This window comes from Argopecten irradians, chromosome 4, assembly GCF_041381155.1.
Source record: "Argopecten irradians isolate NY chromosome 4, Ai_NY, whole genome shotgun sequence".
Taxonomy (NCBI): Eukaryota; Metazoa; Mollusca; class Bivalvia; order Pectinida; family Pectinidae; genus Argopecten; species Argopecten irradians.
In genome coordinates, this window is record NC_091137.1 from 49317192 (window position 1) to 49340861 (window position 23670).

Sequence of the window (23670 nt, forward strand, 5' to 3'; positions counted from 1 at the left end):
TAATGTGCTAAGTCATGTTAGTATCGGTCAAAATTATTATACGCTCTTTTTTTTTATTAAAATGTTTAAAAACAACTTCATGCATTTTTCTTTCACAGAATTCCTCATTTGGGTAACTTATTGATTACTCAAACTGTTGTAACGGTATTGGACTGGATCGATCATCGGTGACCAGGTAGCTTCAGTCTGTAGAGCACTCGGCTCGTGTTCAGAGGGTCCCGGGTTTGAATCCCAGTGTGGCGGCTACTTTTTCTCCTCTCCTGTTACAGAATTGGTGCCCAACTTAATAAGCCACGGTGGAAGTGTTTGAAAGGGTCTCGTATGTCTTCGAGGGTGAAGACTTCGGGAAAGGAGGGAGGAATGTAGCGGGATTGGACTGGATTGATCATCGGCGACTAGGTAGCTCAGTCAGTACGGGTAGAGCACTCGGCTAGTGTTCAGAGGGTCCCGGGTTTGATTCCCAGTCTGGCCGCTACATTTTCTCCTCTCCCGTTACACTGGTAACAGTTACTCAAATGGGTAACTATTAGCCATATGCAGGGTTATGTCCAACTAATCAATTGCATTTTTAAAAAAATCAGTAACTTAGTGTTGTAAGATTCATTTCAATGCGACAAGTCCCTGTGTAAGTATTTTGTTAGTTACAATGTGCCTGCTTACCCGTTTCTTTTCGGTTGGATCTCTGTAAGATTCATTTCTTTCAAGAGATACGTTTAACTGTAGTTCTCCTTCCGTCATTTCTATTCGTCTCATGAAAACAAACCCACGTGTGGCATAACCTGAAGTACGTTATCAGTGGAATAATAAATAACGTTAGACGTGTGTGTAGAGTCAAGTGCGTGAACGGAAATTGCTCAAAAACCGGAAATGCTCTTGTGTGTCTTAGGTAGAAAAAGGTGTCAACTTCCTGTTTCGAAAATAATCCAAAGTGATGTGTCAAGAATGGAAAACAGGTTGCTAAGAATAATTTATAAATCATGAAATTTGAGCAAATCTGTTAGATAATCATGTCGAAGTCAGGATCTCTACAAGAACGACCCAAACCCCCGTCATTTGAACACATGAAGGAGGATGTTGAGAATGCTTCTGCGAACGATGTCGTATTTTTGGCTGGAAACAGTAAGCATTCTTCTTTAACAGTTTAATACCGGTCAGGCCGTCAATAATGGCAAGTGATGGTCGTTTGAGGTAGAGCGCATTAGCATAAGATGATTATTATTTTGTTAATATTTTTAATACAGTCTGAAAGATGTGACCTAAAATGCAGACAGAGAGGGATTGAATCGGTGACCTACAAACACTGACCAGTTTCTATCCTGTATATGTAATTTAATTTTATCGATTGAGCTATCTTTGCAATATATAGGCCTATACCAGATGATTGTAGATAGAAGTTTCATTGAGCTGAGTACTAGATACTCTACCAATCTGGTGGTATATAAAAGTATTTACAATCTGTTGACATGGAACAGTGTATTACAACGATTACTTCCATGCTTCTATTTACATGTATTATATTTTTGTTATTTCAGATGCTTTGAGTAAGAGTAATATTGCAATGATTGAGTCTTTTATGGAGTTACCGTCCTTGGACCAAAAACAATCCAGTGAGAACTGTGGACCTGGGGGCTCAGACGCCACAAGTGTGACGGAGGAGGTAGAGAAAGCTTACCAAGATACATTGGAACTTCTTAAACTCAACAAGGTCTTGGCAAGTGCTCCTCAGGAATTAGAGGAAAAGTACACTAGTTTACAACAACTTGGAGAGGATATCACAAAGTCCATAGCTAAATTACAGAAATCTGCAGAGGCCATCAAATCGTGATGCAACATTTGCAATTCATTCTCTCTTGTGATCTTATAATGAACGAGAAAATGGACTTTAGGGGTGAATGGTTAACTGCAGATATCAGCAGAGGAGGTTTTGCTTGTGAATGCACAGAAATTTAAGTAAAATTATCTCTGATTTATATATTGGCACACCATATTTCTATTATATCATCCTATTGTTCAATTAAACATGAGTTTTGAAGTTATAAGATGTTTATATAAATTATAATAAAGATAAATACAATGTATATGATCTTAAATGATTGTTCATTTTCTATAGATTTAAAATAAGCAAATCTTTAAAAAGTTTTTATATTTAAACTGTAGAGGAAACCGGATTTTATGAAAAGATTTTGATGATCGATTACCAAAAAGTCACAATTGATCATAGGTTAAAAAAAAAAAGAAAAAAAAAATTTATATTAAAGGGACATGAACCTTAAATAAGTTCTTCTGAATGCTTAGATATGGTTTTCAGATGTTTATTGAATATTTTATTACAATGATTAGTTGTCTAAAACGACAGGAAAACGTGGGGAATACCTACCTCAAAAATGATAAAGATAGACCGTCATATTCTATTTTAGGTAACACAAAACAAAAGCTGGCCGATAGCGAGGTTATAAGGAACAACAAACTTGCTGACATGACAAGGAATATTAGTTTTACACATTTTAAGATTATTTTATAATTTATGATGGTTGACAAATGAAGTTTAAGCCATATTTGTTATAAAACAATTTGTATTTAGCGTAAGAATGATGAGTCAAAAGTCAAACGAGACTTTTCATTCGCACCGCGAAGGGAGGTTCCTGACTTATTGCACATACTGTTATGTACATCATGCAAGTATAAAGTGGGGAGTTGCTACCGTCTCTTGCATTTCAGCGATCCATTCATATTTACCTACTTTCCAAATCGCGAACGTTACTGACTCTTGACATACACTGTTTTCTATTGGAATTCGTTTGTGTTCGCTTCACCCACGCTTTTGACCCACCATTTTGTTTACATTCATTAAATTTGATTTGTGCAGTGCATTGTTTGAGGTCACTAAAGTTCAACACAACTATATACTATCGTTACAAAATTCGACCGGGCCGGTTTAAAATACAGAAATGCATAATAACTGATATAAATGACTTAGTAAGGTATCTGACACGTCTTAAATATGTATTTTACTCAAAATTACATGGTTTACTTAGGTTCATGTCCCTTTAAAAAGAGGTGTAATCTGTTTCTAATCCTAATTTTCCACATGTTCTAATTTAGCCCAAGATACTCTGGCCCTGACACCAGACTTGGACATTATGACAGATAGATGTCTAGATCTTGTTTACATCAATTAGTCATAATGTCTAAGTCTGGTGTCAGGACCAGAGTATCTCAGGCTAGTTCTAATTGTAACAGTATAAATTAAATGTCATAGGATTTAAAATTAAGAAGAACAAAATTATTTACTTGGATAATTTAATGTTGTCTATTACAATACATACAGAACTGGTGGAACTGTGGTTAAGATGTCCCAATATAATTATTACAAGCCCTCCACCTCTGGGTTGCGAGTTTAAATCCCATGTGGGGCAGTTGTCAGGTACTGACTTCTGGTTAGTGGTTTTTCACCAGGTACTCTGGCTTAATTTATTCCACCATCAAACCTGGCACATACTTAAATGACTATGGCTGTTAATAGGACATTAAACCTCAAACTCTAACTGATGATCACTTGCTCTTCTCAACCATGGTAAATACCATACACAGATATAAACATACAACATCACTAGAAGTTCACCATAAAATGTTTATTATTAAAGGCTGGTTTCAAACAAATACAATAATTTATTAAGCATACTCACATAACACACAAATTGCACATATACATAAAAAAACTTGTATCATACTATGACAGGTTATACATGATGATAAATATGTCACTAAGTATCTTCTACTTTAAAATGAACCTGGTACAAATTAAACTACTTTAATCAGACTGATAGATAGCATGTACAATACATTGTTTGATATGCATGGACAGCAAAACATCATAGGAAGAGATGGAGGAATGCTTACTTATGCTTATTTCGAGGAATGGTGAAATGAATCATTCCATGTCTCTTTAGGTTTCAGAAATGTTGTGTAGTTACTTGCACAGGGACCTAACAGTATTTATATATATATTTTAGTATGCTATTATAAAATATATATAAATACTGTTTATTAGAAATTTGTGCCAGGTCCCTGTGTCCCTTGACCAGTCTTATTGAATTCATATACAATGTACATTTATATAGAAAGTGGGTCCAGTCGCTGGAAACATAGCAGATAACAAACCTCATCATTTACAGGAATAATGAAATTCAAAAGAAATTATATTAATTGAAATTGACATTGCGTGCAACAAGCTTAAATTATTAGTTCAGCGGAAACTAAAAAGACCTAACTTCAGGTGTTCTGGCTTCTTGCTTATTGAAAAGAAATTGTTTAAAATACTTTAGCTTGTGACCTTGAGTGATGGTCATTATTCTAAAAATAAAACAAACTTATAGCCAATAGATAATATACAACAAGCCAAGTATTAGGTCAAAGATCCTTTTAGTTATTTAGAAGTTGTCAAAAGATATATTTCTACTTAAACTCTGTGACCATGATTGAATGTAATTTAAATGTAATTTTTTAATGACTTAAATGGAAAAGTTGGAAGGCAGACAAATACCAGGTAACGGACTACACACCGTGGCATAAGGTCACCTGCCCAAGGGGAGATAATCTTATCACACCAACTCATACAAAGCTCACTAGATAAACCCTACTGTCTAAAACCCTACTGAAATGTTGTTTAGTATCAAATGTATTGCTGAAAACTCAGCAGTGTATTAAAAATGTAAATCTATACAAACATGCTGCAGTTTATGCATGCCACGGGCACTATCATATTTTACCCACAGTAAGCCCCCACTTGATAATAATCCATCTCCCCTTTTTATGAAGCCTTTTAGAAGGGTCATTTCCAACAATAAGCCCCCTTCCTATTTTTTTTTCTATTATTTTTGTAACTTGTTTATGAAAATCTAACTCTGGGGTATGAAAAAAATAAGCCTACATTCAGTAATAAGACCCCGCCCCTTAAGATTCCATTAATTATTTCTAGGGTAGAGGGCTTATTGTTGGTATAATATGGTAAACTATGAAGACATGACCTTAAAGTAATTGTTTACTTGTAAAGTTGACATGAGAATTCTTGCTTCTTTATGACCTCAAATTCTTGTTTTAATGTGACAACAACTATTTCTCTATATGGCCACATATACCATGTTTATAGATATGGTTTAATGCTGTTACGAAGGTGAAGATATCAATGATGGTTATACAACTTCATTGTTAGGAGGAATCAAACAGTTTGTTGAGTTCCTGTGAGATTTCTTTAACTCTTTCTAAAATGCAGTCTTTTTCTTCTTCTTTGATTCGGTGTCCAAGCTTCTGGAGAAATTTGTCGGGATGCCACCGGATTTGTTGTTCTCTGAGATATTTCCTGTATGTTTCCTTATCTGCCGTTGATATGTCACAGAATAGCTGCTTACTGATGTCTGTTACCTCGGTCTCAAAAGGCCAAGGTATATCACTATAACCTATAGGCTCGACATCTTTGCTTGAGAGGAGAGTCCTAATGTTGTCCTCATAGTTTTGTTTTTTCTGTCTAATTCGTAATTCCTTGATTCTCCTTTGTTCATCTTCATATTTCTGTTTCATTTTTTCTCGAGCCTTTTCCAAGTCATCCTCTGCTGTAGTTTTCTTGTTTTTCGGCTCTTCCTTTGACTTTTGACCTGTGTTGCTGTATTTTCGTTTGTTGTGGACCTCGCGCGCCATTCTCTCGCACCACTCATCATAAGTCTCCTCATTGAAATCTCCTTCAAAGTATTCTGTAAAGTATAAATCAACAGAAAATTCAGTTCAAACTAATTTTTCTCTCAAGAACACCAGAATACTCTCTTACAACAATTAGACTTAGTCTATTGATATACATTTATATACAAATGTATACTGATACATTATAAGTTTACTTTAGCCAAAATATACAAATGTATATATTGTTTTTGCATATTACTGAGTTATCTGCCCTTGCAAGTAATTATTGATAATGATATCATGTGTTTGCAAGCTTACCATCCTACTTTTCAGAGAAAATAATGTGGGTTTTTCTCACAAAATGATGTCACAATGGATACCTATTTGTAAGGGATGTAACTCAGTCATATGCAAAAACTGTGTAATGTATTCATAAGGAACTTTCATTTTAATTTTCAGCTAAAAATTAAGAGTGATCATTCCTTCAATACCCTATCAATATAGCCAAAATTACCAAATCATGAATTTATATTTCAACATGTCCTTTTTTTAATTGATAGAAAACTTAAACATTTTTTGTTAAAACTTACTTTTGATCTAGCCTTCAAGTAACTCTCGATCTTGGTCAATCCAGAGTTTTGTATTTTAAAACATTTTTACTCTATTGAGACTTTTGCCATCCACATTTTTACTGAGACTTTGATTTTCATCTACATTCAACAAACTCACCTGAGACTTTGATTTTGCCATCTACATTTTTACTCTGTCATACAAACTCACCTGAGACTTTGATTTTGCCACCCTCCTGCTCACATTCATAGTGATACTCCTGGAAAATCTTCTGCTGCCATTCGTGTTCGGAGGGGGAAGAACAGTCGACAGTCTCTGGAGCTTCAAACCAGGTCTGGAACTGTAATACATTGTTATATATAGTGATTCAAAGTCTAAGGGAGACAATCTGGTTTCAAATTTTATACAATGTATCTTTGAATGTTCTCTTCATACAGTATTTATTTAAGATATAAAAGTGACTCTTCCTTGTATACACTACATTACATATGATAAATTAAGTAAGTAACATACTGTACAAAATAACAAACTGATTTTAATCATAAATAACTTTCATCAATGAGTCAGCATTTTAACATACCTCCTGGCCTGAAGATTTTTGGCGTTGTTGTTTTTCCAGAAGTCGGTCTAACAAATCTCTACAACTTGTTCCAAAATCATCAACTTCCTCTGTTAGAAAGGGACATTTCTCTAGCTGTGGTAGGATTACTTCATTGTAAACTGCAACAGATATTCTTATAACTAGTATTAACAACAGAACAAAGTTACTGTATAATGTACTGGTTTATACAATATCTGGTGTTTATACAATATGTTATCACTGTTTGTAATTTGTATGGATGACTGCCATTATACTTTTTTTGTATGTCTATAACTGTACTGGTTTTGCCTGTAATACTACAAAGGATGTCAGTAATAGTACTGTGGGTGACTTATATTTGTGTAATTATTGTGTAAATATTTACAATACATGTGTGGATGGCTTAGATTTCGGTAATATTTGTCTAAATATCTGTACATACTTGTATGAACATTTGAGCTGGTCTCCTTCAGTGCCCGACGGAGACCTAAATGTAAGGGTGTATTTCCATCCTCGTCTGTACTGTAAGGATTGACACCCGTCTCCAACAGATACCTGTTTCAAAGCAACAATAAATTTAGCTACATTCAAAAAGAGGACACATAATGGAATAAAAAAATCAATATGCTTTATATTAATACCAATATATATACACATCAAGTTCCATAGATCAACATGAATGTATGAAGTCATATTAGCAACCTTTAATAAAAATGCATGCTTTAACCTGTATATATATATATATATATAACTGTTTCATTTCTTTTATGTAATATTATGTCTAAATTACATTGTAAATATATCTACAAATGTAATTAAATAAATTAAATGTAATGTATACATGTTTTGTAGATATAAGGCTAAGGACTTTGGTAAATAAAAGATTGATTGTTTAAAAAAAATGCATTCTGGAATAACGAATTCCAGATATAACAAAGTGTTTTTCATAGTCCCCAAAAAATTGTTATAGGCAAAGTTGACTTGCACCAAAGCAACTTAAACAATCAATGATTCACAAAAGATAGTACCAGTATTATGCCCTCAAAAAGATTTAACTCACCTACACACACCACCAAGACCGTATTTACTGCAGTAATGGAGAAGATTTCTACGTTTGGACAACTCTACAGTTGGGAGGTCAATCTTGTGTTTGGCGACATAGGATCTCATGCGAGCAGGTCGGTCCTCTTTAGTGTAACGCTTTAGTTTGTAGAGCTTACAGTGAGAACATTTCTGCTTCCCCATCACTTAAACACTGTAATAGAACAATATTATACGAAATCTGATGTTGCTTGAGCCATAATTAACACCTTAAGTGTAAGTCACAGCTACAGCTAGGCAAAGGTTGTATAATGTACATTTAAACCTGTTTATAAAGACCATTCAATTAAACCAATCACGGAAAATGTTCTTAATAACCAGGTGTTCCTTATACACATGTTAAATTGTGTTGAAATTGGTAATTTAGGATCCTATAAATGTGGTCTTATTAAGCAGGTGGTCTTTATACGCAGGTGGTCACTTCACTTAAGGCCGATTGTACTGTACATTCGTTGTAATTAAACTAAGTTGAATATCAGAATATGGATCTTATGAATAACACACTGTAATCTGGTCACAATTTCATCCAACACTTTGGTGTGTTTTATTGTCTGTTATAGATACATGTACATATGGATTCGTAAACACCGATATGCAGGGTTGTGCCCAACCTGATAAAATGCAATTAAACTATACTGCTGTTGAAAAATACACATTTAAATGTATCAGTTTTATTCTAATACTGGTAAATGAACTGAGGAATTTAGCTGAATCAGTGTACCCGTGTCTGCTCACGATCACAAGATGTTTGTTTACATTCGCTTAGACAGGTACCTAGTACATTGTACATATGATTAGTAACGTATAACTGAGTAGCACACATATCCGCGTTGGCGTGATGCGTGTTTTAGAAACCTGCCTGGTTGTATCGTCTTACCTGCAGCCGTTTAAGTGTGGTGTGTAGTGTTTTTCATCCACAATCATGTCCAAAATACACCACACATGACATTTCTACTTTTTGATTAAATATGTACGAGACGTCGTCGTATGAATCAACTTCCGGTTAGCCTCCTAATCAAATCGAAAGTAAAACTATTTTTAGGATCGCTGTACATGCACAGGGACCTGGCACGATTTTCCAACGAACAGTAGGGCCGTTTTCGATTATACGGTTTGACTGGTTGGACCTAGTCGTCGTTCGTTTTTTACATTGTTTTCAGACGAGCCTAAGCAAAGCCCTCACAGGCCTGTATCAAAAACTGCAGGTCAGTCAAGATTTATACGTGAAATAATGACTTTAACAAATGGTCGAACCGGTTGTTCCGAATAAACGAAAACGGCCTAGGATGTCTATGTATATGCGTGTGTTTTAGGGAAAAAAGTGTGTTTAGGGTTAAATCGGCAAAAACAATATGGCCGGTAGGTAGAGATTTGCAAACAAAATTAATGTTGTCAAGTTCAGATGCAATAGCTCCTATATTTCCACTGTACATGTATCTATAAAATGATTATTAAACATTAAGGCCCGGTCCCACTGGCGTTTAGAAAGATTTGAGAATGCATCGTGCACAAAATTGGCTGATATTCGCTGAACATACGCAATAAGCGTAAATCGTACTTATATCTGTCGCCCAACATCCACACACGTCCGTAACTATCCGCAATGGCGTGTTTTTTCGTTCCCAGGATTTTTGAACTGCACAAATTTTTGATTGCGGAAATCATATGCATTAGATACGCTATTCGCTCGCAATATATACTCAATACATGCTTATTATATGCGCTGTATATCCGCTGTTATTCGTTCATATCCGCAACTGACAGGGTTTTGCGGCTTTATAGCGAACTGGGACAGTGTGTAAAACGAATATATATAGCGTACTTATCACGTTGACATCACGAATCAAAACTAATTTTGTAGCGAATGTATATTGAGTTTAGCGTTTGTATTGCGTCTGTTTTGCATTTGATTTGAGAATAATTTGCGAATGTATAACAAACGTGTTGCGTAAACCAAAACTACTGTAAAAATATGGCAAAAATCGACATATTTGTCTATTATTTCCTGTCCGTCGAGAAGTACAGGTGTAATAATGGGTCCTCAACAACAATACCAATGCAACATAACAATGGTATCCAACAACATATCAATCAAATTGTTCAAGTCATGAAACTAATTCAAAGACAGAAAAGAAAAAGTTTTTTGCTTTGATTTGAATTTGAAGCAGACTTGACATTCTTTGTATCTGTAGGATGTAGGATGAAATTAAGTTGCAGCTTGCTTATCTTTGTTGCAGTCGTGTTGTTGTAAAAAGCGATATCGAAAGGCCCGAGCGCGCTTCTTTTCCTACCGTAATTCAGATGCCCAACATGCGCAATACAACCGTTCTTTCCGCTACATCTGCGCAATGCATTATTAATAGATTCGTAATATTTCCGTAACAATCGCAATACTTCCGATCTGTTTTCTCAATATATGCGTTATATCTTCGTAATTGTTTGTTACGTATCCGCATTGTTCGATAATCTTACCGATTTACCCCTCACGGGAGAGCATCCGTTATCGTATTCGTTTTTATTTGTGAAATATCCGCATTTGTTCGTAATAGATTCGCAGAATGTTATTAACATATCCGTAATTTATACTTGAAAATTTGTATTTTTAGCCAATTTTGTTGCGGATGACAAAGAACGGCCAAAATTTGTAAACTAAATTCATCCGTAATTAATCCGCTCTTCAGTGGGACCGGGCCTTGAGCGTCTTTCACTCTTGACTTTTTATTCAACAATGAATAAATGGAGATGTGACACTAAAACTGTTAATAGGAGTATCCTTTTAGAGATATTTTTTACCTTATTTTATCACTATAATAAATATTATAATAATCCATATTGGGTGAAAAATCTTGCCATGTTCCTGTGGATAGATGTTGTAATGGACCCAGTGCCGATATCTTTAACAGCATGCATATGGCACAAAGGAAATTACATGTAAGTTACCTCTAGCGCTAAGCTTGAAGGACACATCACCAATATTTACTATTAAAACGTGGACCGTTTTCATTTATTCGGAACAACCGGTTTGATCGTTTGTTAAAGTCGCTATTTCAAGTATATATCCTGACGGACCTGCACTGAACTATGGTGGCTTTGATTACGGTCATGTCACTCTGTCGCGACAGTGCAACATATACGCGAAGACCGACAATCACCATACCGACAAACACTTAGGCCGTTTTCGATTATAGGTTTGACTGGTTGGACCTAGTTGTTCGTTTATTAATAAAAGACGGACCTGGTGATTTCGTATTGTTTTCAGACGTGCATTGACAAAGCCCTCGCAAGCCTGTATAAAAAATGCAGGTCCGTCAGGATTTATACTTGAAATAATTACTTTAACCAACGGTCGAAACGGTTGTTCCGAATAAACGAAAATGGCCACAGACACATTAATGTTGTCGCGTGGTACTGCTCTTCCCTTGGCCAACTGGATCACTATCGCGTGGCGGGGTGGACATAGTCCGCTAAACCTGCCTATATTATTAGGGTGTTTTTTTTTTTTTTTTGAGGGGCGGGGCCCAATAGGGAAAAATAAAGGTAAATCCTATAAAACGCTACTTGTTAGAGTTCTGCATGGATTGTAACCCACATTTGGTCACAAACATCCTTGAGGGAAGGGGAACAGAACTTGTATAAATTTTGGCTCTGACCCCCCGGGGCAGAAGGGGCGGGGCCCAATAGGGGAAATAGAGGTAAATCCTATAAATCGCTACTTGTCCTAGAGTTCTGCATGGATTGTAACCAAAATTTGGCCACAAACATCCTTGGGGGAAGGGGAACAGAACTTGTATAAATTTTGGCTCTGACCCCCTGGGGGCAGGAGGGGCGGGGTCCCAATAGGGGAAATAGAGGTAAGTCCTATAAAATGCTACTTGTCCTAGAGTTCTTCATGGATTGTAACCAAATTTGACCACAAACATCCTTGGGGGAATGGGGGAAGAACTTGTATAAATATTGGCCTGACCCCCGGGGGCAGGAGGGGGTGGGGCGTGGGGCCAATATAGGGAAATAGAGGTTAATCCTATAAAATCGCTACTTGTCCTAGAGTTCTGCATGGATTGTAACCAAATTTTGGCCACAAACATCTTGGGAGAAGGGGAACAGAAATTGTATAAATTTTGGCTCTGACCCCCCTGGGGGCAGGAGGGGCGGAGCCCAATAGGGGAAATAGAGGTAAATCCTATAAATCGCTACTTGTCCTAGAGTTCTGCATGGATTGTAACCAAATTTGGCCACAAATATCCTTGGGGAAGGGGAACAGAAATTTGTATAAATTTTGGCTCTGACCCCCCGGGGACAGGAGGGCGGGGGCCCAATAGGGAAATAAGAGGTACATATTCGAATTCCTTCAGAAAAGAAACAATGAACCTGTATTCAGAACATGACTTGATTTGTTTTTTTTTTTTAAATTAAAAAAGACTAATAATATTAGGCAGGTTTAGCGGACTAGGGTGGCCAATGCGATAGTGTGTCAAAGCAAAAAATAGAGGTTCTGTTTGCGACAACAGATGAACAGGTCCTTTGACGTACATCAGAACAATTAAATAACGCCACACTGACTGTATGGCGTTGACGTTGGTGTTCGCTTTCTCTGTAAGACATGAGAATTAGTTACATATTACATAATCTAAAAATGGTCTTAGGACACTCTGGTGGGTCCATGATTATATAATCTGTAACTAATTCTAAGATATAGTGATCTTCAAATAAAATCTCTACAGACCTGTGATTGGCCAGGTTTATTTTCTCCTAAACTGCCGCATGTTTACCATGGCCGTTTTCGATTATACGGTTTGACTGGTTTGACCATGTTGTTCGTTTATGAATTAAAAACGGACCTGGTGATTTTATATTGTTTTCAGACGAGCCTTGACAAAGCCCTCACAGACCTGTATCAAAAACTGCATGTCCGTCAGAATTTATACATGAAATATTGACTCAAACATACATGAAATATTGACTCAAACGGTCGAACGGTTGAACCGGTTGTTCCGAATAAACGAAAACGGCCTATGACATAGACCAGTTGTTACGACAGTGATAGTAACTCCTGGAGTATCGAGGATGGGAGTTTAAATGCGGACAACCAACAATCAGGGATTAATATTTTAATGCAGTTTTTGATAGAAAAGTTCTGTGTAGTAAACTTTTCAAGAAAGATTTGCTGCAGAAATAATAATACAAAACATGTATTTCAAAACCGAAATGTCATAGATGTTACAAAAATGCAAAAGAACAAAAATCACGGTTAGAAATATAATGGTATTTGAATTTCTATTTAGTGTTATGTAAAGTTTTCTATTCTTTTGTGTCATCCAGTTTCTTCGCACAATTTAAATGTGTTCCGAATTCATTGTACTGTATTTGTACATTTGTTAATATTCATGTTTGTAATTGGACAATAGAAACATTTTATGAGGTTGGATGGGCGGCAATGTACATTGTGTATGTCCATATCGGAAAATGCCTTTCGTCGGTGGGTTTCTTTGATCTAGACTTATACACAACCACCCATGCATCATTTCCTTTGTGGGTAAATTTATTTCCTCATCATCTCCTGGTAAATCTATTTCCATGCCATTTCCGGGTAAATCCTCAACTACCGCCCCCACATAATTCCAACAACATCTCCAGGTGAATCCTCTACTACCGCCCCCACATAATTCCCACATCATCTACAGGTAAATCCTCTACTACCGCCCCCACATAATTCCCACGTCATCTACAGGTAAATCCTCTACTACCGCCCCCACATAATTCCCACATCATCTCAGGTAAATCCTCTACTACCGCCCCACATAATTCCCCATCTCATAAATCCTCTACTACCGCCCCATAATTCCCACATCATCTCCAGGTAAATCCTCTACTACCGCCCCCACATAATTCCCACATCATCTACAGGTAAATCCTCTACTACCGCCCCCACATAATTCCCACATCATCTACAGGTAAATCCTCTACTACCGCCCCCACATAATTCCCACATCATCTCCGGGTAAATCCTCTACTACCGCCCCCACATAATTCCCACATCATCTACAGGTAAATCCTCTACTACCGCCCCACATAATTCCCACATCATCTACAGGTAAATCCTCTACTACCGCCCCCACATAATTCCCACATCATCTCCGGGTAAATCCTCTACTACCGCCCCCACATAATTCCCACAACATCTCCGGGTAAATCCTCTACTACCGCCCCCACATAATTCCCACATCATCTCCAGGGTAAATCCTCTACTACCGCCCCCACATAATTCCCACATCATCTCCAGGTAAATCCTCTACTACCGCCCCCACATAATTCCACATCATCTCCAGGTAAATCCTCTACTACCGCCCTCCATCTCCAGGTAAATCCTCTACACATAATTCCCACATCATCTCCAGGTAAATCCTCTACTACCGCCCCCACATAATTCCCACATCATTCCAGGTAAATCCTCTACTACCGCCCCCACATAATTCCCACATCATCTCCAGGTAAATACCTCTACTAAATCCTTCTACTACCGCCCCTTACAAATAATTCCCACATCATCTCCAGGTAAATCCTCTACTACCGCCCCCACATAATTCCCACATCATCTCCAGGTAAATCCTCTACTCTACATACCGTCCGCCCAACAGTAATTCCCATCATCATCATTGCTAGGACCGTTAAAGAAATTGAAGCCACACGTAAAAAAATATCGGTCGGTAAATCCTCTAAATCAGCACAACACTAAAAAGCAGTAATAACGTAATCCTTTCATTACTAAAAAGTTCACGCGATCATCAGCGGGTAAAATACACCGCGACATATTACCAACTGTGTAGAACAAACCTATAGAATTCACAATCTCCAGTAAATCCTCTTATCGGCCCCAATAGTTACATCCTCGATACTCCATACCGGATAATTCCGATCACTCTCAAGGGTAAATCCTCCTAACCCGCCCCCAACATAATTATCCATATCATCGCCATAGGTAAATAATAGTAATCTTATCACAGGTAAAATCCTCGATAGCCCGCCCGTCACCGACACAGTTATAAGCAGGACTCCGGTGAAATCCTCCTACTACCGTTTATCTTATCACAGGGACATCGATAATGTGGACAGTACTATCTTATAATCTCATGGGGGGGGGGCTCGGTTATCCTACTACCCGCCACCCACATAGTTCCCATATCATAGTCAAGGGTAAATCGCTCTATCTACCAGGGACATAATCCGCACATCATACTTCCGATAATTATACATGTACTACTCTCGACAGTCACCACCATCTTCTGTAACACATTACTGTGGTCGGAGGGGAGCGTGACTGTTATGTAGTCTGAGTCAATTGGTAGTCTGTGAATACCCTATTAGATACGGTAATGAACTACCGAAAAAAAGGGGTGACAAAATGTCAAACACACAGATTACTAAAAAAAGTCACGTTCATGCGAAATGACTGCAAGGAATATTCAACTATAGGGTAGTTAACAAAACCTTCACACGCATAAGTTGCTCGATTGTCGATACTCCATGTCCGCACTATTGTACGGCGCGCGCCGGGGAACGAGGATCAGGTATATCTTTGTGATCTAAATTCGTAGTTATAATATTATATAGAAGGCATTATATGCCGTTTCTAATGATAAACAAGTATTAGCTTCCCAAAAAGCTAAGAAGGCTACCATACAGCATTATTTATTAGGAAGCAATGATAGGAAAGCTTGACGCATTGTTCTTATGACAATTCATTTTTGAAGTCAAAGCGACCGATTATAATAGCGACCGTCCTGGGATGTTAGCAACTATACATATTCTGTTCCACAATAACGAACGCAATTACTATGGTGTATCTGATTATCTATATATATTTATATGTTTCATTCAGAGAGCAATTATCTCAAACAATAAACAAACAAAATCAATTTGATTCAACATTAAGTTTAAGACTGTATCTACTATCCCTACCTGTTGCTAAGCGACAGAACGTCTCTCTTGTATCTATTCCTAGCAGTACCTGTTGCCATTCATCAGAACATTTCTCATGTACCTATGCCTACCTGTTGCTAAGCGACAAACAATTTCTTCTGTAATTATGTCTGTCTGTTGCTAAGCGATAAACATTTTTTTCTGTAACTATGTCTATCTATTGCTAAGCGACAGAAAATTTTGCTGTGACCTTGTTTTACCTGTATTTTATCCGTTTTTCCGCACCAGTGAACATTTGACGGCAGAGTGGACGAGCTGGTGAGGACGCTGGACGTTGCCTTGGCGAGGGTGGCAGTATTTCGGCCGAGAATACAATGTAAGGTGTCCGTATCGTAGGTAACTAATGAACAATGAATCCCGTACAGCTGACACCTCCGTAAACACATTGACACACCAATGACGTTAAGTGCTTCAACAACCCCCGAGATTATCCTAACACCAGGTTCGAACTCGACACCATTGTACCATACTTTCATGCTTCCATTTACTGCTGCAACTTCGGTTTCTGATGGTGCAAAATCGGTTTCTGGTGGTACCACTTCGGTTTCTGATGGTGTAACTTCGGTTTCTGATGGTGTAACTTCGGTTTCTGATGGTGCCACTTCGGTTTCTGGTGATGCCACTTCGGTTTCTGATGGTGCCACTTCAGGTTCTGATGGTGCCACTTCGGTTTCTGATGGTGCCACTTCGGTTTCTGATGGTGCCATTTCGGGTTCTAATGGTGCAACTTCGGGTTCTGATGGTGCCACTTCGGGTTCTGATGGTACCACTTCGGTTTCCGATGGTACTACTTCGATTTCTGATGGTGCCACTTCGGTTTCTAATGGTACCACTTCGGTTTCTGAAGGTACCATTTCGGTTTCTGAAGGTACCACTTCGGTTTCCGATGGTGCAACTTCGGTTTCTGATGGTGCAACTTCGGTTTCTGATGGTGCCACTTCGGGTTCTGATGGTACCACTTCGGTTTCCGATGGTACTACTTCGATTTCTGATGGTGCCACTTCGGTTTCTAATGGTACCACTTCGGTTTCTGAAGGTACCATTTCGGTTTCTGAAGGTACCACTTCGGTTTCCGATGGTGCAACTTCGGTTTCTGATGGTATCACTTCTGTTTGTGATGGTGCCACTTCGGTCTGTGATGGTGCCACTTCGGTTTCTGAAGGTGCAATTTCGGATTCTGAAGGTACCACTTCGGTTTCTGATGGTGCCACATCGGTTTGTGATGGTGCCACTTCGGATTCTGAAGGTGCCACTTCGGATTCTGAAGGTACCACTTCGGTTTCTGATGGTGCAACTTCGGTTTCTGATGGTGCCACTTCGGTTTCTGATGGTGCAACTTCGGATTCTGAAGGTATCACTTCGGGTTCTGATGGTGCCACTTCAGGTTCTGATGGTGCCACTTCGGTTTCTGATGGTGCCACTTCGGGTTCTGATGGTGCAACTTCGGTTTCTGATGGTGCCACTTCGGGTTCTGATGGTACCACTTCGGTTTCCGATGGTACTTCTTCGATTTCTGATGGTGCCACTTCGGTTTCTAATGGTACCACTTCGGTTTCTGAAGGTACCATTTCGGTTTCTGAAGGTACCACTTCGGTTTCCGATGGTGCAACTTCGGTTTCTGATGGTATCACCTCTGTTTGTGATGGTGCCACTTCGGTTTGTGATGGTGCCACTTCAATTTCTGAAGGTACCACTTCGGTTTCTGATGGTGCAACTTCGGATTCTGAAGGAATCACTTCGGTTTCTAATGGTACCATTTCTGTTTCTGATGGTGCGACATCGGTTTCTGATGGTGCAACTTCGGTTTCAGAAGGTACCACTTCGGTTTCTGATGGTACCACTTCGGTTTCTGATGGAACCACTTCGGTTTCTGAAGGTACCACTTCGGTTTCCGATGGTATCACTTCGGTTTCTGAAGGTACCACTTCGGTTTCCGATGGTATCACTTCGGTTTCTGATGGTACCACTTCAGTTTCTGAAGGTACCACTTCGGTTTCTGATGGTACCACTTCAGTTTCTGAATGGTACCACTTCAGTTTCTGAAGGTATCACTTCGGTTTCTAATGGTACCACTTCAATTTCTGATGGTGATGGTGCATCACTTCTTCAGTTTTCTGAAGGTCATGCACACTTCGGTTTCTGATGGTGCAACTTCGGTTTCTGATGGTATCACTTCGGTTTCTGATGGTGCAACTTCGGTTTCTGATGGTGCCACTTCGGTTTCTGATGGTACCACTTCGGTTTCTGATGGTACTACTTCGGTTTCTGATGGTGCCACTTCGGTTTCTGTAGGTACCACTTCGGTTTCCGATGGTATCACTTCGGTTTCTGATGGTACCACTCTTCAGTCACTTCGGTTTCTGAAGTGTACCACTTCGGTTTCTGATGGTGCTACTTCGGGTTCTGATGGTGCCACTTCGGGTTCTGATGGTGCCACTTCGGTTTCTGATGGTACCACTTCGGTTTCTGATGGTACCACTTCGGTTTCTGAAGGTGCCACTTCGGTTTCTGATGGTGCCACTTCGGTTTCTGATGGTGCCACTTCGGGTTCTGTTGGCGGCACTTCGGTTTCTGATGGTGCCACTTCGGTTTCTGACTTCGGTTTCTGATGGTGCAACTTCGGTTTCTGATGGTGCCGCTTCGGGTACCACTTCGGTTTCCGATGGTATCACTTCGGTTTCTGAAGGTACCACTTCGGTTTCTGATGGTACCACTTCAGTTTCTGAAGGTACCACTTCGGTTTCTGATTGTGCCACTTCGGTTTCACATGGTGCCATATCAGTTTTCTGATGTTTCCACATCGGTTTCTGATGGTGCCACTTCGGGTTCTGATGGTGCCACTTCGGTTTCTGATGGTACCACTTCGGTTTCTGATGGTGCCACTTCGGTTTCTGAAGGTACCACTTCGGTTTCTGATGGTGCCACTTCGGTTTCTGATGGTGCAACTTCGGTTTCTGAAGGTGTAACTTCGGTTTCTGAAGGTACCACTTCGGTTTCTGAAGGTACAACTTCGGTTTCTGATGGTACCACTTCGGTTTCTGATGGTACCGCTTCGGTTTCTGAAGGTATCATTTCGGTTTCTGATGGTACCGCGACGGTTTCTGAAGGTATCATTTCGGTTTCTGATGATGCAACTTCGGTTTCTGATGGTGCGTCCTCGGGTTCTGTTGATGCCACTTCCGTTTCTGATGGTGTCACTTCGGTTTCACATGGTGCCATATCAGTTTCTGATGTTTCCACATCGGTTTCTGTTGGTGCCATTTCGGTTTCTGATGATGCCATATCGGTGTCGGTTTGTGCCACACTGGTGTGATGTATTTCATTTGGTATCACCATACTCCCCAAGACGAGGGGTAGAACGCTCCCCAATACTAACACTACCAGAGTCATCGTGTTGGAGCTGCAGAATGCCCCTATCACAGTCCGTGATGATATGTCTATAATGTGTATCAGGACTGGGTCAATCCAATACTCATATAAAGGGTTGTGGTAGGATCGAACCTACGTCACCAATACCCAGGGCCGTTCTCGTTTATTCGGAACAACCGGTTCGACCATTGGTTAAAGCCATTATTTCAAGTATAAATCCTGACGGACCTGCAGTTTTTGATACAGGCCTGTGAGGGCTTTGTCAAGGCTCGTCTGAAAACAATATAAAATCATCAGGTCCGTCTTTAATTAATAAACGAACAACTAGATCCAACCAGTCAAACCGTATAATCGAAAACGGCCCTGGTACTATTGGGGTGTGTCTGTCTAAAACCTGACGCCTTCCCATGTTGTTCAGGGCATATTGATATTATCTTATTAGTATACAAATAATGAAACTTCAAAGTATACAAAACATTGTTAAATAATTAATGTTCAGCTACATAATTATACTCAATGAATACATACGCGATAGACAATATTGGAACTACATGAATTTGGGAGGAAAGTTCTCCTTTATTCTTATTATGAAAACTGTCTTTAAAGCTTATTGTAAATAACTGAATTTCTTTAGGTAAATATTAATTACATTTTTAATAGAATAAATTATATAGGTATTATCGAGTTTATGACTTGAGCAAATGATTTAATTGGAAAATGCATTTCAGTGTACGTCATTATTCATATAGAGCAGAGAAAACGAATCGACAACAAGCCACTGTAAGTAATAAAGAATCTGAATCTGAATCGGATTTGAGATTTGACGTTACCGAGACAATCGTGTGACGTCATACTTGAATTTTGATTATGACGTCATTTTAACAGTGACGTCACATGCCTGTCGTTAATGTTTTTGACGGATCGATTCAAAAATTCAATAAGTATAACTAAATATATTCCGTCTTTGCATATTACAGAAATATATTTACATGTTCACTGCAGTACCTCTATGTAACCTTACTAAGCGCAGTTTGCATACATTTACTCTATGAACTTCAAGCGCTTATTATGACGTCATTATCATTGTGACGTCACAATTGTCGTGCCAGCGATCACGAAAATTCATTTAATTTATTGTTAGTGTTGTGTGTTGTTGGGTTGTATGTTGTTTTTGTGTGATGTGTTTTAGTGTGTTGTTGGGTTTTGTGGTGTTGTTGTGTTGTTTAATATTGTGTAGTGTGGTGTTGTAGTGTTGTGTGACTGTGTGGTGTTGTGTTGTGTGTTGTTGTGTGTTTTTGGTATGTTGTTGTGTCATGTGTTGATTGTGTTTTGTTGAATTGTGCGATGTTCTGTGGTTGTGAGGTGTTGTGTTGTCGTATTTTGTGGTTGTGTTGTGTGGTTGCGTTGTGTGTGTTGTTGTGTGATGTTTTGTTGTGCTGTGTAATGTTTTGTTGTGCTGCGTGATGTTGAGTTGTGCTGTTGTGTTGTATGTTGATGTGTTGTGTTGTCGTATGGTGTTGTGTGTTGTGTCATTGTGTATTGCGTTGTTGTTGCGTTGTTGTGTGTTGTGTATTGTTGTGGTGTGTGTTGTGGTGTTGTTGTGTGTTGTTGTATAATGTTTTGTTGTGTGTGTTATGTTGTTGTGTTGTGTTTTTGTATGATGTTGTGTTGTATGTTGATGTGTTGTGTTGTTGTATGTTGTTGTTGTGTCATTGTGTTTTGCATTGTTGTTGTGTTGTTGTGTGTCGTGGTGTTGTTGTATAATGTTTTGTTGTGTGTGTTATGTTGTTGTGTTGTGTTTTTGTATGATGTTGTGTTGTATGTTGATGTGTTGTGTTGTTGTATGGTGTTGTTATGTCATTGTGCATTGCATTGTTGTTGTGTTGTTGTGTGTTGTGGTGGTGTTGTGTGTTGTGTTGTTGTGTTGTTGTATAATGTTTTGTTGTGTATGTGATGTTGTTTGTTGTGTTGTCGTATGATGTTGTTGTGGTGTTGTTGTGTGTTGTGGTATTGTTATTTGGTGTTTTGTGGTGTGTGGTGTGGTGTGGTTTTTTCTTTAGGTATTCTAGCTTTCCCCTACCTCCTGAACCTGGCACGTCCTGAAATGACCCTGACTGTTAATAGGACATAAAGCGAAAATAAACCAAACCAAACTAATGCATTTGTCCGACAACGTTTTGCTAATTCCTGCACTTATTTTCTCATAATATCGTAAAAAATCGATAAAAATGAAAAAAAAACTAATTTTGGCTCTTTGATAAAAATAAAGACATGGAATTTTGGCATTCATTTTTTCCGAAGCATGATAGACAGATAGTCGACTGAGGTCAGTCATCGGGAAAGTTGGGTTACGTAATAAAAAAAACCGAGTTCTTATGGGGTCACCTTTCAACGAGATCCATTTTCAACGGGTCGGTGTAAAAAGTGCGCTTAATGTTCCGTTTTCAACGATTTTTGGGGTACCCGAGGTCAGTTTTCAACGAGGGTCCATTTCCAACGTTATACCGGAATGCTCTATTATCATTTTGCTGACATGATAAGAAAAATTCGTACGATAAATTTAAGTTAGTTACATGTCATTTTAAATGCTTTTACTAGACAGCATAACAACAACTTTCAGCGAACCAGTGTTCTTACACTCCCTTATGAATTCACTACCTTTTCTGACTTCGCATCTTTGTTAATCGTCATAAATTTCTGTTATAGTTGCACCAATTTCTTTTTGCAATTAACTTTTTGCTGTACTGATTATATAATTATACAGTATATGATTGAATATTAGCTGCAAAGGGATAATAATTCAACCATCATCCGTTTCTAGATCTTGAATATTAGTATCGCATGTCAACTCTGTCAAAATCCACTTTACAATGTATTCAGGTGGATGCATATCGCATGATAATTAAACAACATTTAAACCATTTGACTTCGAACTTATTTTTTGTGATTTCTGACGATTTTGTACCGTAAGCATGCTATCTTACATTTTTATTTAAGTTATAGATGTCTAACACATACGTATGGAGAGCAGAGCTTCCCCCTCTTTACAATGTGACTCATTCACGTACCACGTGATACCCGATAACGTTTGTGCGGGACTATTGTATCTATTGGTGATGGAATGACGTCAAATGACGTTTTCGCAGGATAACATAATACACTATAACGACGCACGGTATACATACATAAACATAACTGCTTCAGACATTTATTATAACTGATAGGATTGGTGTAACATGTGTACGTTACCGAAAATACACAGAAACAATGTGAACAGCTGACCAGTGTCGGATATTCTTATAAAAGTCCTGTGGTGTTTAGACACAGATACAGGTGGGTGACCGCCTTATATCTACGTCGTAATCATGTTTGTAGTTGGCGAAACTAATAGCTTAAAAAATAATCTATACGTGCATAAGACATTAGATATGGACCAAAATCAATATAGTCTGCAGTTTAGATTGGGGGGACAAAACATTTTCAGCATTTCTAAAATATCGGACTAAACGATCAGCGGTAATGTTTTATATGCTTACATAAAAAGCATACCCCAATCAATTAATAATCCTGTATTGCATGCAGACTCCGAAAATAACCTTGGACTTATTTTGGTCCTCATGTTAAGTTTCGTACATACATGTATGCTTGTTTAAAGTGAACAGTCGGGCAAGGATGGCTAAAGTCGGTAAAAATGATGTGAATGTATCCAGTATAATTTCTTACGAAATGGAAAAATACAATCTCTCGTCAAAATCTGTCTGCGTACGAAGAAATTAATTTAAAGTATGGAAGTTCTAAAACGTCTTCCCGGCTCACTATGTCCGTGGTTAAATTTCCACGCAGCCTCGCTTTCAATGCTTTCAAATTTTCTTTACTTTAATGGTCAGAACTGGGAAACTAAGCAGAACTTGACCGTCGTATTAATATGTGAGAACTTTTGAAAGGCCAATGAACGCATTTAGACTGGTTTTCTTTGCCCGACTATTCACTTTAAAGGATATGTATGTAACAGGGTGCAGAATTTTTAATAACGTTAATCACTGCCCCTGCCAGGGATCGAACTCGGGACCTCTGGATTCCAGTCTGACGCTCAACCGATCGAGCTTAAGAGAAGTTCTCTCTAGCCGAGCGGTATATTGCGGCTAGTATTGACAAGGGTTACATGTACAGTCATTCTCGATCTCCACACCCCTGGAGTATCTCATAGTAAAATTGGAGGCAGCTCAGCGGAAAACATTTGACCAATCATAGGCCAGCAAAAATTTCCTTTGAAGCGACGCCCAACTTCAAAGCCACACATTCGACCACAGTGTTCCGTTATACGGCTCTTTTGATGTACTTCAAAGGACTAAGTTCTGTTGTCTCCAATTTTACTATGAGATAGTCCAGGGGTGTAGAGA

The 23670-nt window shown here is 38.6% G+C and overlaps 4 protein-coding genes across 4 annotated transcripts in view; 1 reads left to right on the forward strand and 3 right to left on the reverse strand.

Moving 5' to 3' along the window:
* LOC138321913 (ATP-dependent DNA helicase DDX31-like) overlaps positions 1-811 on the reverse strand; it is a 32933-nt gene extending 32122 nt beyond the window's left edge. Inside the window, exon 1 of the mRNA XM_069265945.1 lies at positions 661-811. Within this exon, the coding sequence (XP_069122046.1) occupies positions 661-753 (93 nt within the window). The 5' untranslated portion in view covers positions 754-811. The remainder of the gene's footprint in view (positions 1-660) is intronic.
* A 60-nt stretch (positions 812-871) lies between these two features.
* LOC138321916 (UPF0449 protein C19orf25 homolog) lies at positions 872-2090 on the forward strand. Its single transcript, XM_069265947.1, has 2 exons — positions 872-1119; positions 1533-2090. Exons 1-2 carry the CDS (start codon positions 1008-1010, stop codon positions 1823-1825), a joined length of 405 nt encoding a protein of 134 aa, XP_069122048.1. The 5' UTR covers positions 872-1007; the 3' UTR covers positions 1826-2090.
* A 1527-nt stretch (positions 2091-3617) lies between these two features.
* On the reverse strand, positions 3618-8938 carry LOC138321917 (NF-kappa-B inhibitor-like protein 1). The gene is made up of 6 exons (XM_069265948.1): positions 8802-8938; positions 7884-8078; positions 7266-7378; positions 6824-6963; positions 6454-6583; positions 3618-5747 (listed from the first exon to the last, which is right to left on the reverse strand). Exons 2-6 carry the CDS (start codon positions 8066-8068, stop codon positions 5209-5211), a joined length of 1107 nt encoding a protein of 368 aa, XP_069122049.1. The 5' UTR covers positions 8069-8078; positions 8802-8938; the 3' UTR covers positions 3618-5208.
* Positions 8939-12464: 3526 nt separating this feature from the next.
* Positions 12465-19183, reverse strand: LOC138322337 (uncharacterized). The gene is made up of 5 exons (XM_069266374.1): positions 18722-19183; positions 18553-18687; positions 18273-18506; positions 16102-17940; positions 12465-12515 (listed from the first exon to the last, which is right to left on the reverse strand). Exons 1-5 carry the CDS (start codon positions 19181-19183, stop codon positions 12465-12467), a joined length of 2721 nt encoding a protein of 906 aa, XP_069122475.1.
* Between the last annotated feature and the right edge of the window lie 4487 nt (positions 19184-23670).